General features: G+C 43.6%; 2 protein-coding genes across 15 annotated transcripts in view; one reads left to right on the top strand and one right to left on the bottom strand.

Moving 5' to 3' along the window:
* shf (WNT inhibitory factor 1) overlaps positions 1–15,645 on the bottom strand; it is a 331,946-nt gene that overhangs the window by 33,217 nt on the left and 283,084 nt on the right. For all 11 annotated transcript variants that reach the window (XM_075882693.1, XM_075882694.1, XM_075882697.1 and 8 more), the window contains one exon: positions 614–739. In XM_075882693.1, the coding sequence (XP_075738808.1) occupies positions 614–739 (126 nt within the window). The remainder of the gene's footprint in view (positions 1–613; positions 740–15,645) is intronic.
* Coq7 (ubiquinone biosynthesis protein COQ7, mitochondrial) overlaps positions 1–15,645 on the top strand; it is a 98,000-nt gene that overhangs the window by 52,406 nt on the left and 29,949 nt on the right. The gene's annotated exons all lie outside the window — the stretch shown is intronic.

Raw genomic sequence — 15,645 nt, 5'->3', positions numbered from 1 at the left:
GACACAAAGAAATAACGATTGTGACAGTTGTTTGTGCTCATCCTGTGTATACTTGTGCGTTCATTTCGTGCACCTTTCTTTCTGTTTGAACAGCGTCCTTTAAGTGTCACGCTGTGACTGTTGCTTGTCACAATTTCGTGCATGCTTTCTACTTCAGGTGCGCGCTGCAAGTTTCGAGCTGCTTGCGTTCCTCGCATGACATTGCGATTCCTTGATGTAGCATTCATTTTTTTGCCCTTGTGGCGAAACAATGCACAATAAACGTTTAACTAGCTTTGTGAATACGGCCCACCATGGTGGTCTAGTGGCTAAGGTACTCGGCTGCTGACCCGCAGGTCACGGGATCGAATCTTGGCTGTGGCCGCTGCATTTTCGATGTAGGCGAAAATGCTGTAGGCCCGTGTGCTTAGATTTGGGTGCTTGTTGAAAAACCCCGAGAAGTCGAAATTTCCGGGGCCCTCCACTACAGCATCTCTCATAATCATATGGTGTTTTTGGGACGTTAAACCCTACATATCAATCAATTAGCTTTGTGAATAACCGGTTCATTTCCGAGTTTTACCGATTCGTAAAAAGAGGGATCAGGCATGCTTTTTTTGCAGTGCGTACTCACCCCTCTGTACAACTGCAGTGCCGTCGACTTGGTGAGCACACTGCGGGCCAACAAAGCTCTTTGTGCATCGGCATTGGTTGACACCTACACAGCGTCCACCATTGAGGCACGGGATGGAACACTTGCCTGCAATATTTTCAGCCCCATTTCAGATACCCAGGTAACCAGAGATATCCGATAGGCATACGACGGGATGTACATTTCGCATATTCCGGGCATCAATCAAACGTCCACGGATGTACACTGTACATACGATGGACATTCATCGGATGTACAGAGGTAACAAAAAAAAAAACCTTTCATGTTACCCACACAGCCTCGGAGGTCCGTATTTTTTTCGCGGGAGTTTTCCTGCTGCAAATGAATTCTCAAAAAAAAAATGAAGGCAAGTGAGCTTTTAAGAACAATCGAACCTTTATTATCAACATATATAAAGGCTAAGAAGCACATAACTCACAGTCCGCAGCGGCGATTGTGAAAGTGTGTACGTAGTCCTAAAGGATTTCAGTGTTCAATGCCCCTCCACCTTCAAGTGCGATGACTTCTTAGGCGGCAGCAATTGCTTCTTTGCGGGTTGAATAAATTATTAGCAACAAACCTAACTCGCGCGTCTTTATGGCAATAATATTCTAGTAACTGCAATATGGGCAAGCACAGGAGAAAAACTATTGGGTGTGGCACATGCTTCTAAAAAAGGTGTAGAGGTACTGACCACTTGCTCGTCCTAAATTGGTTAATGGCAAGAAATGTGCGAGCAAACTAAGAACTGGAAACAAGCCACATATTAGCAGGGCTTATACAAATGATGGGCAATAGTTAAGTCATGATAAGAATAAATAAATGCTCGATATGATACGTAAAGAATAGATATGTAACACGTGGCCTTATTTGTGCCATGCAAGTGAGCGGGGTTGCTGCTGCTTGCCGTGGCAATCTCTGCCGAAAAGCAGTGGTGGGCTTGTCCCACGTTTCGGTGTTTCTTGTAGAAGAGTAATCCTTCGTAACTTCACATGTTGCTGTTGATGTCCACAAGAGTGCACTTGAAAAAAAAATCTGCCTTCTGCCGCTCGGAGGCCGGCTCAGCATACATACGCGCGACACGGAACGAACACCCTGTTTTCCCACGCTCCTTCTCTCTGCGTGCTGCTGGTCAAGCAGGTTTCCGAACTATAGGCACAATGGCGCGTGTTTTCTCCGAACACATCCAGAGGGGCATGGCTAGTATGGCGTTTACGTTTGAGAAATGTGAGCGACTGCGATGCACCGCTTGTTGAAAAGTGTCGAGGCTGGCGCATGAAATTTTTCCTGCATAATGATTGCTATGACGTGCTCTATCCGCTTTTTTGTCAGTTCACATGCAATAATAAAACTAAATACATTGTTTCTTAAGACATACGATACATAATTAAGTCAACCAGATTGTTTTGCCGTGTAAAGCAAAATTATTTGGCATCCTGGGATCAAATGTGTTGCCGAAGTTTGAATTATTTAATAGTAGCATTTTTAATGAAACTTTACAAGATTTTCACTTGGCATTTGGCAGATCTATATATATTTTCACTACATTCTAATTTTACAATAATTAGGAAGCAAATACACATATCCTTGTCATGTCCTCATAGAAATTGTCATTCAACGTTCAAAACCTAATGTCCAGTAGGACATCCAGTTCAGACGTCCAGAAAACAGCCACACAGGACATGGATTTTCACAGTACGTCTATTGGCTATCTGTGTTGGATATCCTTACGGCTGGACATTTGAATTTATACTGGACAGCCTGCGGATATCGTGGTTACTTGGGTAGTGTTCCACTGAAAAAAAAACTTTGTTTTTGGGGAAACTGAAAATGTGTGTGTATGCTAAAATCTAGGGTCTGTATCCGACCTCGAATGTTTAACCCTCAGTAGTGATTTGTGCTTCAAACAATTAAATTTTTCAGCAAAATGCCACACAAGACACTCAAAATAAGTAACACTTTTCCAAATTTTTATTGAAGATTGCACTGTGGCAAATGTGTCGCACCTCTCGGGAGCTAGGAATAAAAACCAGAGAATGACTTTGCGAAAGCATGCAAAGAAAGCGTGCTTCAAGTGTCTTGCCACTGCATCAACATAGACAGGCCCTTTCTGTGGGGATACTAGGTGAATGTGATGCTCATGCTTTTTCTAGTCTAATGACAATCCGTGAAGACAGTTGTCTCCCTTATTAGAAAAAAAAGTTGAGGCCAGTTCTATGCCTGTGAAATCTTAATTAACCACTTAGTTAACCACAGAAATAGCAAGCATCACCACCTGGCAAATGCAGCTAAGTTCTTCTTCATCTTTCTTTCTTAATCACTTCCTACACATTTTTGTTTCAAATTTCTTTACCTTGTGCACAATAAAGGCTCGCACCTCCACCATGTATAAGGTCTTGGTTGGGCAGGCATTTATTTGGTGTGGGAACCGGGCAGCAAACAGACACGGTGAACTCACAATGATGATGATGATACATGAAGAAAATAACGCATAACCATATACATTATGTTGATGATAATCTGAATGGATATGTGTAAAATAATCTCTTTTTATATTGCCCCCCCCCTCCCCTGCTTATTCTAACTCCTGCTCATCTCTCTTTCCCAGCTCTTGCTACATCATACTGCACATTCCTGGGTTACCTCCTCTTTTCCCCAACATTGGTCCTCACTTCACTTTACTGTTCCCTTGCCACACTAGGCTACACATGGCCATCCTATGCTAAGGGCTGCTTGGCACATCCAGGGCATCATCATCGTTCATCCTGCATACCTCTACTTTGGTGTTTCATTCACAGTGCAGTTTGAGTTCACATAATAATGTCTTACCAACTGACACTTCAATACACGCTGAGTTTTAAGTGAATGACACACGGCGATACTCGAAGGTTTAGGAACTATGTTATTAAACACTTTTTTAGTGTTCAGAACAATTCGGCCAAAAAAAAGTATAAAAGATTGCCACCGTGTGACTGACTACGAGCTTTCCGGATGGGACGAAGAAAGGTTCGTTGATCTTTTATCTGCAGTGGGCCTTCAATGTGAAGAAGGACAAGTGATCCACTTGAAATCCGGGTGTATAACTAAGGACTGGGGGAACATTGCCTAGTCATTGATGTTTTATTGATTTGTTAACAAATGCCTAGAAGGTCAATCTAAAGGGAATTCTTAGGGCTTGTTTCTTAGACACAACCATAATGAAAACTGACGAATAATGGAAAAACGAATAGGAGACATTAATTGCACCATGATAACTGTACTCCTGTAATAATGATATAAACATGAAGAAAGTAAACAGAAAGACAATTTGCCAGAGACCGAACCTGCAAAGAAAACTTCTCACCTAAGAGATACAGAGCAGCAGCGTTGCGTCACTGGTGATGTCATGGGTTGAACGGCGCTAACGCGTATGCGACGGTGAGCGCTGGAAGATTCGTATGAAGTGATGGCTGGCGTAGGTCTTGTAGGTGACACCAACTGACATGTTTCAACACGTTTGTTAGGTGCACGCACAGCAGCAGCGTGACCTATTTGGCACCGTGCGAACACCTGTGACGCGCGGCACTTTTGCATGGAGGGACAGTATTACACAGCCTTGTCAAAGAGCTGCTTCTGTTCTAAAAAAAAAATACCTATGTGCTATGTGTTGCCAACTGGCAAGAAAAGAGCAATGCATGCTCGCCGTCATGGCTACAAGCGGTGCTGACAAACACCCCAATTTCGCATGCACATGCACAGTGGAAGACAACTGCTACAGGTCAATCAACCTTTTTCGAGCTCACGAGGGCCACCAATGGGCACACAAGTGCTCATGGGAGAAGTGTTGATGCTGCGGCAGTCACCTCGAGGAGTGTACGGGCCTCACGCTTTAGCTTTCCATCATCGCCATGCCAGTGCTTTGCATATCATGTGAATGTGACAAGGTGTAACATATTACTATATGATACTGCTGAGAAATTCTTCAGTGGTGCCTTTCTCTGGTGCTCATTGCTATAGCTTTAATAATTGGTGGTATCGCACTCAAAGCTGCAGGTGGCAGAGGAACACCATTGGTGCACGGGGGAGCTGCACTATCCTAGGGTAGGTGCCAGTTGATTGTACATAGTACAAACTTCTTGCGTCCTACAAGGAAACAAATTTGGTGAAGAAAGTACAGTACCGGACAACACTGTCACAAAAAGGATCCAGAAATGGTGAAATCATGCGTGCAGCGTCTTACGCAAGCTGCATGCTCGTTTGGAACTCTCCTCTTGTGCCTCTGTTTATGTTTTCCTCCTGCGCCTCCTCTATGACCTCCGAGCTGAAATATCAAGTTGCATCTGTCCCTCTGGCTTACAGGCCGCTCTCTCGTCTCTTGACTCTCCACTCTGCGTTCTTATCTTCAAGTAGCTACATCTATTTTTGTATCTGAATGCTTATTAAACTCAGTTAAGCCCCGTTAACAAAAGGCCAGTGTTTTATCAGCCACTAAAACAAGTGATATTAAAGCATGGTGTCAGAAGTTAGCCAGTTCTAACGTCAGCGCATCAGCCATGGAGAAAATTTTTGCATCAGCGAAATCCGACTCCAGGGGCAACGCAGCAAAACAATGGTGAGCCTTCAAGCAGAGCTTCACATTGTACCTCAAGGCAACTAACACAGCCAGAGCACCATCTGACTGGCATGTAGCACTTCTTTTGACCATAGGAGGCTCTTCACTGCTTGATATATACAACACTTTGGACTTCGCGCAATCGACTGCAGAAAGACCAAACTCGGAATTCAATTGGGCTCACGTCATCAGCCTTCTGGACGCGCATTCTCGCCGAACACAATAAACTGCGCTCACGATACTTCTTCAGAACTCGCATGCAACAGGTCGAAAAGCAGTTCGACAGCTTTGTAACTGATTTGAAGCTCAAAGTGTATTACTGTATATTCCAAAAATAACAATCAAAAATGATCTGTGCCCAGATCGTCTGTGGCATCTACACCAATAACGTTCATGCATACATTCTGAAGTTAGAAGATCCAACACTAAGGATTGAAAGGGCTGTCGAGCCCATGACGCATCAGGAATTCAAATGAAATCACTTAAAATAGGGATGGAAAAATTCATTGATTGCACCGACGCCCATACCTAAGAGCTTGCTAAAGGAATGCCCCAAAAGTATGTTGTACCAAAATGAAATTATTGAAGTAGTATTCATGAGCAGAAACAAGAAGCATGCCCGGCTTGTAAACAAACATGCAGCAAGTGCAAAAAAACAAAATCACTTCGCAGCAGTTCGTAAAAGCAGCAAAATAGTTTCTGGCCTGACAGTAAGTAGTGAGGATGAAGTCACTTTCGCATTTGAAAGTGGCCAACCAAGCTTCATTTACATGTGCTTAATAGTGAATGGAAAAATTGTTAAATTTCAAGTGGACAGAGGAGCAGCAGTTGATGTCATCTTTACTGGACGCATCAATGCACAGCAAGTAGAATTGTGCACAACACTACTGAGAATATGGAATGGAAGTAAAGTGCGCTGGGCTGGACAAAACTCAGCAAGAATTCATTGCAGCAAATGGACAGGGGCATTCTGTAGAGTTTGTAGTCGTCAAAAAAGACCTTATTCCTCTTAGCGGAAGAAAAACAGCTGAGAAAGTGGGTCTGATATAACTGTAGATTATGCCTTGTGACTGGAATCGATGAAACGCCCGAAGAGTAGTTCACAAGTCAGATAGTAAAAAAATACCCTGATGTCATTGGAGACACTCCAGGAACGCTCTCAAGAACCGTTCATTCGGTCACTAAATCAGATACACTTCTGAAAGCAATATCAAGTTGCAGAGTGCATGTCAGCATTAAACCGCAAGTAAAAAAATGATGACGAACCTGGAGAAAGAGGTGTCATCAAAAGCATAACAGATTCCAAGCAATGTGTCAGCTGCATTATTGTCGCCACAAAGAAAAACAGACAAATGTGAATGTGCATCAGTCCCAAAGCACTGAACGAGGCTTTTGAGTGAGAATTTCACACATTGCTTGTGCTAGATTATATTTTACCCGTTCTTGCTAAAGCAAAAGTTTCCTCAAAACTAGACTTGCGGGAGGAATACTGGCAATGTTTTCTCATGACAAATCAAGCTTGCTCACTATTTTCTAAACTCTGGAAGGGCATTACCGATGTCTCTGACTGCCATTTGGACTCGCCTTGAGCAGCGAAATATTCCAAAAGAAACTTTGAGTGGCAGTTGAAGGACTTCACGGTGTCCTCTGCATCGCAGATGGCATACTCGTCCTTGGAGTGGGCGGAAGTAAAAAAGGTGCTGAGGTAGACAAGAAGTTGGACAACCTTTTTCAGAGATGCTGACAAACTGGAATTCATTTGAACAAGGATAAAACACCACTTTGAACCACACCAGTCATCTTCCTAAGTCACACGCTGACCATTGAAGGATTCAAAGTTGATCAAAGTGAGGTCAAACAATCCATCAGATGTTAGAACCAACGGATGTCCAAGAAGTGCAGTGCTTCTGCGGTACAATAAACTACCTCTCCCAATCGCTGCCCGAAATTTCAAGTGCATTGGAGCCATTCAGGAAGCTCGGTGTGTCAAATACGTATCATGGCATTGGGGAAAGCCACTAGAACAAACATTGAAGAAGGCAAAAAAGTCCGAGACAAGAGCTTGTGGTAAGCTTGCTACTCACTGTACCAAGATCACCGCAGGTCTGGGTTTAGCGAGCCACAGGGCCTGTACCGTCACAATCCTGTACCGTCACCAGCTCATTTGTAGCGCCCCGCTTCATGCGTGCTCAACTAGCAAAGCATTTAGCGCCGCGCAGCAGAACAGATAGTGTTTGATAAAACAAAACACAAAGACTTCATTGTGTTTGGTGGCGCCTCAAACACAGTACGACGCCCTCTCTCGGGACACGGGGAGGAAAAGCTTTCTCACGTGGACCTGCACCAAACAGGGAAACCGCGAGCACATCGCAGATGGCAATGGCGAGTTTTAACACACCACTCGGGAAACGGTTCCTGGCAGCTATGCTGCGCACTTTCGTGATGACCACTGAGCTTGGTCCCAAGAGCTGAGGCAAACCTCATGCACACTACGACGAAAATGCCCGCGCAATAGATGCAAGCGTGCCTCTGACCCCCACAAGCTTCAGTTTTAGCCTACTTCAATCTATGAAAGCAGCTAAAAATCCAGTGTGATGCGAGCAATCTTGGAGCAGCTCTTCTTCAAGATGGACAGCCAGTCTCTTCGGTCAGTAGAGAAGTGACAGTGACGGAAGTTTGTTATATGGAAATAGAAAAGGAAAAGCTGGATATCGTCTTTGCCTTAGACACATTTCATCAGTACACATTCAGTAGAGAAATGAAGATAATCAGTGATCATAGATCACTGAAAGCAATCTTGAAAAATACGATTGGATCAAGTTCCTAGACGAGTGCAAGGCACGGTCCTTCAGACACTAACATACAACATCACAGTTGAAAAGTGCAAAGAACTACTCGTAGCTGACACAATGTCACGATATTACCTACAGCCGGATATTATAGCTGGCGGAAGCCGGGCGACGGGAGCGCGCCTTCATGACGACACTGAGCTGAGCTGTGGGGATGCTGACAGCATAGAGTTTCCCATAAATACACTACAGGAAACTTTGGCACTAGTGTCTATGGGAGGTGCACTGTGTGGAGCTTCATCGAGCATGTAAATGATGGGTAGTGGATAGATTTGCCCAATTTTGATACTTTCAGCTTTGTTTGGCTTTGCATGGCTTGAAGCTGCTTTGTCGCAGAACAGCAATCAGCAATAGATTATCAGTTACGTTTCACCACCTTAATCTTTTAGGCTCACCAAATCAAATCAGGTAATGAAATTCAAAACAGTTTGTTTTTTTATTCGAAACAAAACCAAAGCACTGAAATAAATGAAGCCACAGATGCGTTCGAAGGCTGCAAGCATGAAGACTAAGCAAATTCATATTCTACCCACCATTCCCATGGTCGCTAAATAATCACAATGCCAGAGTCTCCTCTAGTTAATTTAAGAAAACTTTATGGCTGACATGACTGCACTCCTGCGTTTTGTTCAGGCAGTTTAAAAAGGAGAAGGAACGAGTGTGATCGGCCGATGTGGGTCATATGACTCGTGTGGCCATGCCTGCGGCTGAAAAACGATGATCTGGATGGATGGATGGATGTATGTGGCTGTACCCTTTAGATCAGGCGGTGGCTAACGCCACATAGCTGCAATACTTAGTGAACTAACCACTAGATTTATCTTTTTTTTGGCTGACATGACTGCACTCCTGCGTTTTGTTCAGGCAGTTTAAAAAGGAGAAGGAACGAGTGTGATCGGCCGATGTGGGTCATATGACTTGTGTGGCCATGCCTGCGGCTGAAAAACGATGATCTGGATGGATGGATGGATGTATGTGGCTGTACCCTTTAGATCAGGTGGTGGCTAACGCCACCTAGCTGCAATACTTAGTGAACTAACCACTAGATTTATCTTTTTTTTTTTCCTTTAAATAGTAAAGCTGGACGGGTACTTTGAAGCGAAGGGTTTAATTTTCAATCGTGCCTGTACTTTAGCCACCAATCAGATAACCTCCTTCTAGTTAAGTCTACCCGCTTAAAGTCTATTTTGCCCGCCCTGTCCCTAAACCCCAGTGCTTTGAAAAACTCTGCGCCATCATCCTGAAATATAGGGTGAAGCCCTTTACAGAACATTATCAAGTGTTTGGCAGTTTCTTCTTCCTCTCCACACGCACTGCACACTGTGTCTACCCCTTCGTATTTGGCTCGATATTTCTTGGTTCTCAATACTCCCGTCCTGGCCTCAAACAGTAGAGAACTACCCCGAGTATTATCACAGATCCTTTCTTTGGCAATTTCCTGCTTAAAAGTTCGATAGATCTTTAGTGTGGACTTCTTAATCATGCCGATTCTCCACATGTCAGTCTCCGTTTCCTTCACCTTCTTCTTAACCAATAGTTCTTTTTGGTTTGGCCACCTGCTGTTTTCTAAGTATTTACCAGTCAATTTCCTAGTTCGCTTTCTCCATTTTGTATCGACATTCTTCATGTACAAGTAGCTGAATACCTTCCTAGCCCAATGCTCCTTCCCCATTTCTCTGAATCGCTTCTCAAATTTTATCTTGCTGCTAGCTTCCCTGCCCTCAAATGATGTCCATCCCATATCACCTTGTACTCCCTGATTTGTTGTATTCCCGTGAGCTCCTAAAGGAAGCCTATCTATTCCACGTTGCTTAATTTCTAATCTTGCTTGAACTTTTGACCTCATGCACAAGACCGCATTGCCGAACGTCAACCCAGGAACCATGACCCCTTTCCATGTTCCTCTCACAACATCATACCTATTGTAATTCCACAGTGCCCTATTTTTCATCACTGCTGCATTCCTGTTACCTTTAGTCGTCACGTATATTTCGTGTTCCCTTAGCTACTCGGTCCCATTGCTTATCCATACGCCCAGATATTTGTATTTATCTGTTATCTCTAGCGTGACTTCCTGTATTCTGAGCTCACTACCTTCGTTATCAATAAAAATCATGACTGCTTATTTTTTCTTACTGAAATCTAAAATCTAACCTATCTCTCTCATTACCGCAGATGTCCATCAATCTCTGCAAATCTTCCTTGTTGTCGGCCATTAGCACTATATCATCTGCGTACATTAATGCTGGTAGTGCCTGATCAATGAGTTTTCCTTGTTTCACTAAAGAAAGGTTGAAGCCAAGTCCACTACCTTCTAATTTAGCCTCTAATCCTTGTAGGTACATCATGAATAACAAGGGTGACAGTGGACACCCCTGCCTAAGTCCTCGTTTCACCTCTGTGGGCTTGGATACCTGTTTTTCCCACTTGATAACTACCTTGTTACTTTTATAGATTTCCTTTAAAAGATTAGTGACTCCATCTTCCACACCCAGTGTGTCTAGTATTCCCCACAAGTCCTCCTGAACCACGGTACCGTACGCTCCCTTGATATCCAAAAATGCTAGCCACAGGGGTCTGAGTTTTTTTTTCTGCTGTTTCGATGCACTGCGTCAGTGAGAACAGATTGTCTTCCAACCTCCTGTGTTTCTGAAACCCATTCTGCATTTCCCCCAGCACCCCCTCATCCTCTATCTATGCCTGCAGTCTTTTCCTTTAGAATCTGCATCCCCAGCCTGTAGACCACTGATGTCACTGTTATGGGACGGTAGTTGTTTATGTCATCTTTGTCCCCCTTTCTTTTATAAATCATGCTCACCCTGCTAAGTTTCCATCCATCAGAGACTTCACCATCGATTATTGTTCTGCTCACTGAATCTCTCAAAGTCTGTTTAGACTTCGGACCCAATGTCTTTATCAGCATAATTTGAATGCCATCTGGGCCTGTTGATGTACTACTTGGAGCCCTCTTCTCAGCCCTTTCCCACTCTCGTTGTGAAAATGGAGCCATTGTGACATTTGATTCACCCCTGTCTATTGTGGTGTATAAGGCACTTCTTTGTTAAAATCTTTCTGTCACCCTTGTTCTTATATATTCAATAGCTTTGTCCCCTTCTAGCCTAGCACCTTGAGCTGTAGTTATAAACCTCTGCTCTAGATTTGTTTCATTTCTTAGGGAGTTTAGAAACAAAAACCTCAATTCGTTACCTATTAGCACTCATTGAATTTGTTAGTATGTTTCAAAATTTGCAGGGGTAGCGTTCAATCACCAGATGGTCAAGTAAACTATTCCATTCTGCAATGGCTAATGGGGAGAAATAGTTTATAAATGAATTGATAGAGCTACAAATTCTTTGAAGACCGAAGAAGTTTGCCAGGTGGCGTGAATTGCGTTTAGGTGGGAAAAGAAACATGTCACGTGAGTGTGGAAAGAGCTTGTGAAAGAGACGTAAGTGAGAAATGTTTCTGCGAAGTGCTGATAATTCGATGTCCAAGGATGATTTGATATTTGTGACGCTCAGCGGATGGTCGTACTGGGATGTCTAAACTGGGCTGTGCGGTTTGGGACAGCTTCAAGTAGGTCAACAAGGTACGTTTAATGTGGGTTCCATATTGCAGATGTGAATTCCAGTTTAGTGTGGATAAATGTATCGTATGCCAGTTTTCTGATCACAGGTGGTGATGATAGTGACCGTCAAATAAATCCTAGAGATTTGCTAGTGGCGGCCACCCGCTTGTGAATATGTTTGGACCATGTAAGTTTGCCTGTGATGGTAACTTCAAGGCACCTGTATGATTGAACGAGCTCAATAAGAAGAGAATGCAGAGAGTAAGAGTAGGGTATGAGAGAGTGTTTTTGTGATATGTGTATGGATTTGCATTTTTTGACGCTTAGTTGCAAGAGCCACTGAGTGCACCATTTTTCAATTGTAATGAGGTCACGTTGTTAAAGCATTCGATCGTATGTGAGGTTACAAAGCGGTACAGGATGCCATTATCGGCAAACAGCCGGATGGATGATGTAGAAAGAAGTCAGAGGGTCATCATACGGCTTACATCCTCACATCCTCATAGATGTAATACCAGTGGGCAGGTCATTGATGAAAATTAAAAACAAGGGGGATCCGAGAACTGAACCTTGACACTCCTGATAATAAATACTTCGGTGACTATAGATTGATGGTGCCCGATCACTGTGATCTGTGATCTGCCAATTAGGAAACAATGAACCCATGATGTGATTAGTGGATGAATGAGTAAACTGTTTACTTTGATCATTAGTTCTTGATGAGGCACACGATTGACAGCTTGTGAAAAATCTAGATAAATTACATCTGTTTGGAGAAGAGAATCAAGGTTTAAGTAAAGTGCAGTGGTGAATTCAAATAGTAGTTGAGTTTCACATGAGCGTCCTGGGCGAAAGCCATGCTGATTACTGGAAAAAAAGGAGTTAGTTTCAGGATGAGAAGCAGCATGAGAGTAGATAATGTGTTCGAGAAGTTTGCAGGGGGTACAAGTGAGCGATATCAGGCACTAATTTGAAGGATCTGTTCTGACACCACTTTTAAATACCGGGACAACCTTACTTAGCTTCCAGTTGTTCGAAATTGTAGCAGCACTTTAGTGCTCTTGAGGACCTTAGCGGGGATGTTATGCGGATCGAGAGCACTGGATACCATGATTTCGTCAATCAGTGCCATGATATCATTAAATGTGATATCAACTTAAGGCACGTGGGGCAAGCTGCAGTGAAGAAGCAGACCACTGTTTAAGTTGGGCTCTTGGGTGAAAATGGCCGAAAAATAATAATTCATAGCATCATATCGATGTTCAGTGGGGACAGGTGATTCGCCAGGATATGAAAGAGCTATATTGTGACAAACGCTGTTGTTAGTTGGTATAAGTTTCCAAAACTTTTGTGGGTTATCTTGAAGAAAAGCAAAAGATCAATATGGAAAAATTTTTCTTTGATTGCCGCTACAAATTATTTACTCACGGAGGTATGGGAAATACCTTTCCGATTTGTAATTGCAGTTAGAAAATTTTGCAGCCCAAAAAAGGTACTTCTTTTTGTTATCGAGCTTACCTTTGTAACAGAAGCCCAGTATCTATCGGCCACTAAAATAAGTTGTAACAAAACAAACACAGCCTCCTTTTATTGTGCCTATATATTTTCTCATAAGTCTGTAAAAATGAACAGTTGTTAGATTGTGCTTGTGCTGTCTCGTAGTGTTTTTTCTGTGTCGATTTTGTTTTCTCGTAGTACATAAAAAGTTTGCACTACACTACTCTGACAATGCACTCTCACCCACTAACACTAAGTGAAAGGCAAAAGAAGGTATAATTGCATCTAGGCGGGCTCCTCGACGCTAGCATGGCCAGGGTTCTTCACTGGAGTCGCAACGCCTTTACTGCATTATTGCCGAATCGCTCCGTATCGGCACTCATTGCATACCTGCCAATTCTCTTGAATTCTCCAGGAGACTCCCAAATTTTGACCTAATCTCCCGATTGTACGAATGGTTGCTCCAATCTCCTTAAAAGTGGCTGCCACAGCTGAGACTTTCTTTAAAACCACGCACGTAGTCTGCCTTTCCTGCTCAGACAATTGCAGTGCTGCGGTACAGCACTCGCCACTACTCTTCTAGTTCATTGTAACCATACCATAGAGTACCGCCAAGTGTGCTCTAGGCACTACAGTACTGCGCATCTTAGCGAAGACCGGTGGCTGTGAGACGCACTCGCCACCGTATTGCAGGAAGGTAAGGGACTTGTGCGTCTGCTTGGCCCCCGTATTTCACACGCTATGCCTATACTGCTTGCCTAGGCGTGAATTGTGTTTGTTTTGTTGTTGTAGGGGTTGCATGTTTCGCCGAGTTCAGTGGGAATGTTAATGGCTGTATCAAAAGCAAAGAAGCACTTGAATGTATTTCTGAACTCGTACACAGCAGAGTTTTCAATCTTTGTGACTTCGCAGCAAGGTGACAAGCACTAGTTCTGTATCATGCGCATCTATAATGCGGGGGTTTCGCGTTGTGGTAAGGCGGAGTAAAGGTGCACATCACAGAATCATCACAACTACGTTCGTGCTGTGGAAGAACAGGTCAACATTGGGAGTTTCTTCCAAAAACGCTGCAACGACACTGCGATCCGTGCCGAATGCCTATACATTCTCAGAATTTCTTGCGGAACACAACTTCCCCCTAAGCGTGTGATCACGCAGAATTGTTGTTTCGGAAAATGTCCCCGAAATGCGAGGATGTGAAGCGGTGTGGGTGTGGATGTATGAGAACTGCCATTATCAGGAAAATGGCTAAAGATGCCGAGAAAACAAGGGCGAAGGCTCTGAAACACTATGCTTTCACAATTGCTGTGTATGAAAGCAATGACAGTGGGTCGTAAATGCCCATCAGACTCACTCACACTAAAGGCGGCGCAGCAAAGCGGGCTTTTTAAAGCGGCGAGGCGGTGAGTGTGTGTACCAGTGCAGATCTCTTTCGGATCGCCATGCTGCCGTAAAGAAGGGGCATCTCGCTCTTTTGCGCTTGTGTCGCTATCGCGTGGCAATAGGTTTCCTAAAGGTACACCAGCGGCACCGCTACGCCTCTGCCGCGTTGTGTTTTGATTGGCTGCGGCAAAGTGTCGAGCCTCGGCAGGTGGCGAAAAATTGTTCCAAGAGCGATCATCGCCCTTGCCACCTCGCTTTCCACCCGCTTTCGTTACCTGGAGAAAAGGTTTTCCCTGCTTTCTGCTTTGGCCACCCCATCTTTGGTGTGAACCCCCCCCCCCCCACACACACACACACACATTGTTGCGGTCTACCCAATTTTCATGCTCCTTGGTTGGCAGGTATGTCATTAAAGTCCCGACAGAGTACTTCACCACTTGCGAGTGGTGAAGTACTCTGTACTTTACCACTCCTTGCCTCCACTCCATGCCTTGCAAACAAAGAGCACTGTACAAAAAAGATTGTGTTAAAGATGTCAGGTGCATTTGTGGTGGTGCAATGGATGACCCATCCCGCACCTATCGTCTTAGGCCAAACAGTTGAGGGTTCGATTCTTGTTGACAGAACTTTTGTCTCATTTTTTTTCTTTGTCATTCGTTAGTGTACATTTTAATAATGTCATATTTCTAATGAAAATACATCAGTCATGTCTTGGTGGACCCCACCTTAAAAAACTCTTCCCCATTAAAAGATTGCTTGCTACGTGATGCCAGCTCACAAGAAAAAAGTCCCATGCTGGCTGTCATGACTACAAGCAGCGCTGACAAATGCTCCCACGTTTACAAGCACATAAACACCCGATGAAGTGGATCAGAGAATAATCACTGTTGCTTCATTTTTAGACCATCAGGCACTTCAATCAAAGGTTGTAGGTTCAGTTTCTGCCAACGACAGATTGTGTTTTTGTCTATTTTGCTTCAAATGTAGCATCATAATCACTGCAATAATGTAAAATTAAGGCCTCCTATACCTTTTTTGGCATTGCTGTTTTTTGGCTTTCATTAAGGTTATATTAACAAAGAAACGAACATTCAGAATTTTCTTCCTTCATCCGTTCATAGCGGCA

The sequence above is a fragment of the Rhipicephalus microplus genome, unplaced genomic scaffold, assembly GCF_043290135.1.
Source record: "Rhipicephalus microplus isolate Deutch F79 unplaced genomic scaffold, USDA_Rmic scaffold_13, whole genome shotgun sequence".
Classification (NCBI taxonomy): Eukaryota; Metazoa; Arthropoda; class Arachnida; order Ixodida; family Ixodidae; genus Rhipicephalus; species Rhipicephalus microplus.
The sequence above is the reverse complement of the archived record's forward strand: the minus strand, read 5'-3'. Positions and strand labels throughout refer to the sequence as shown.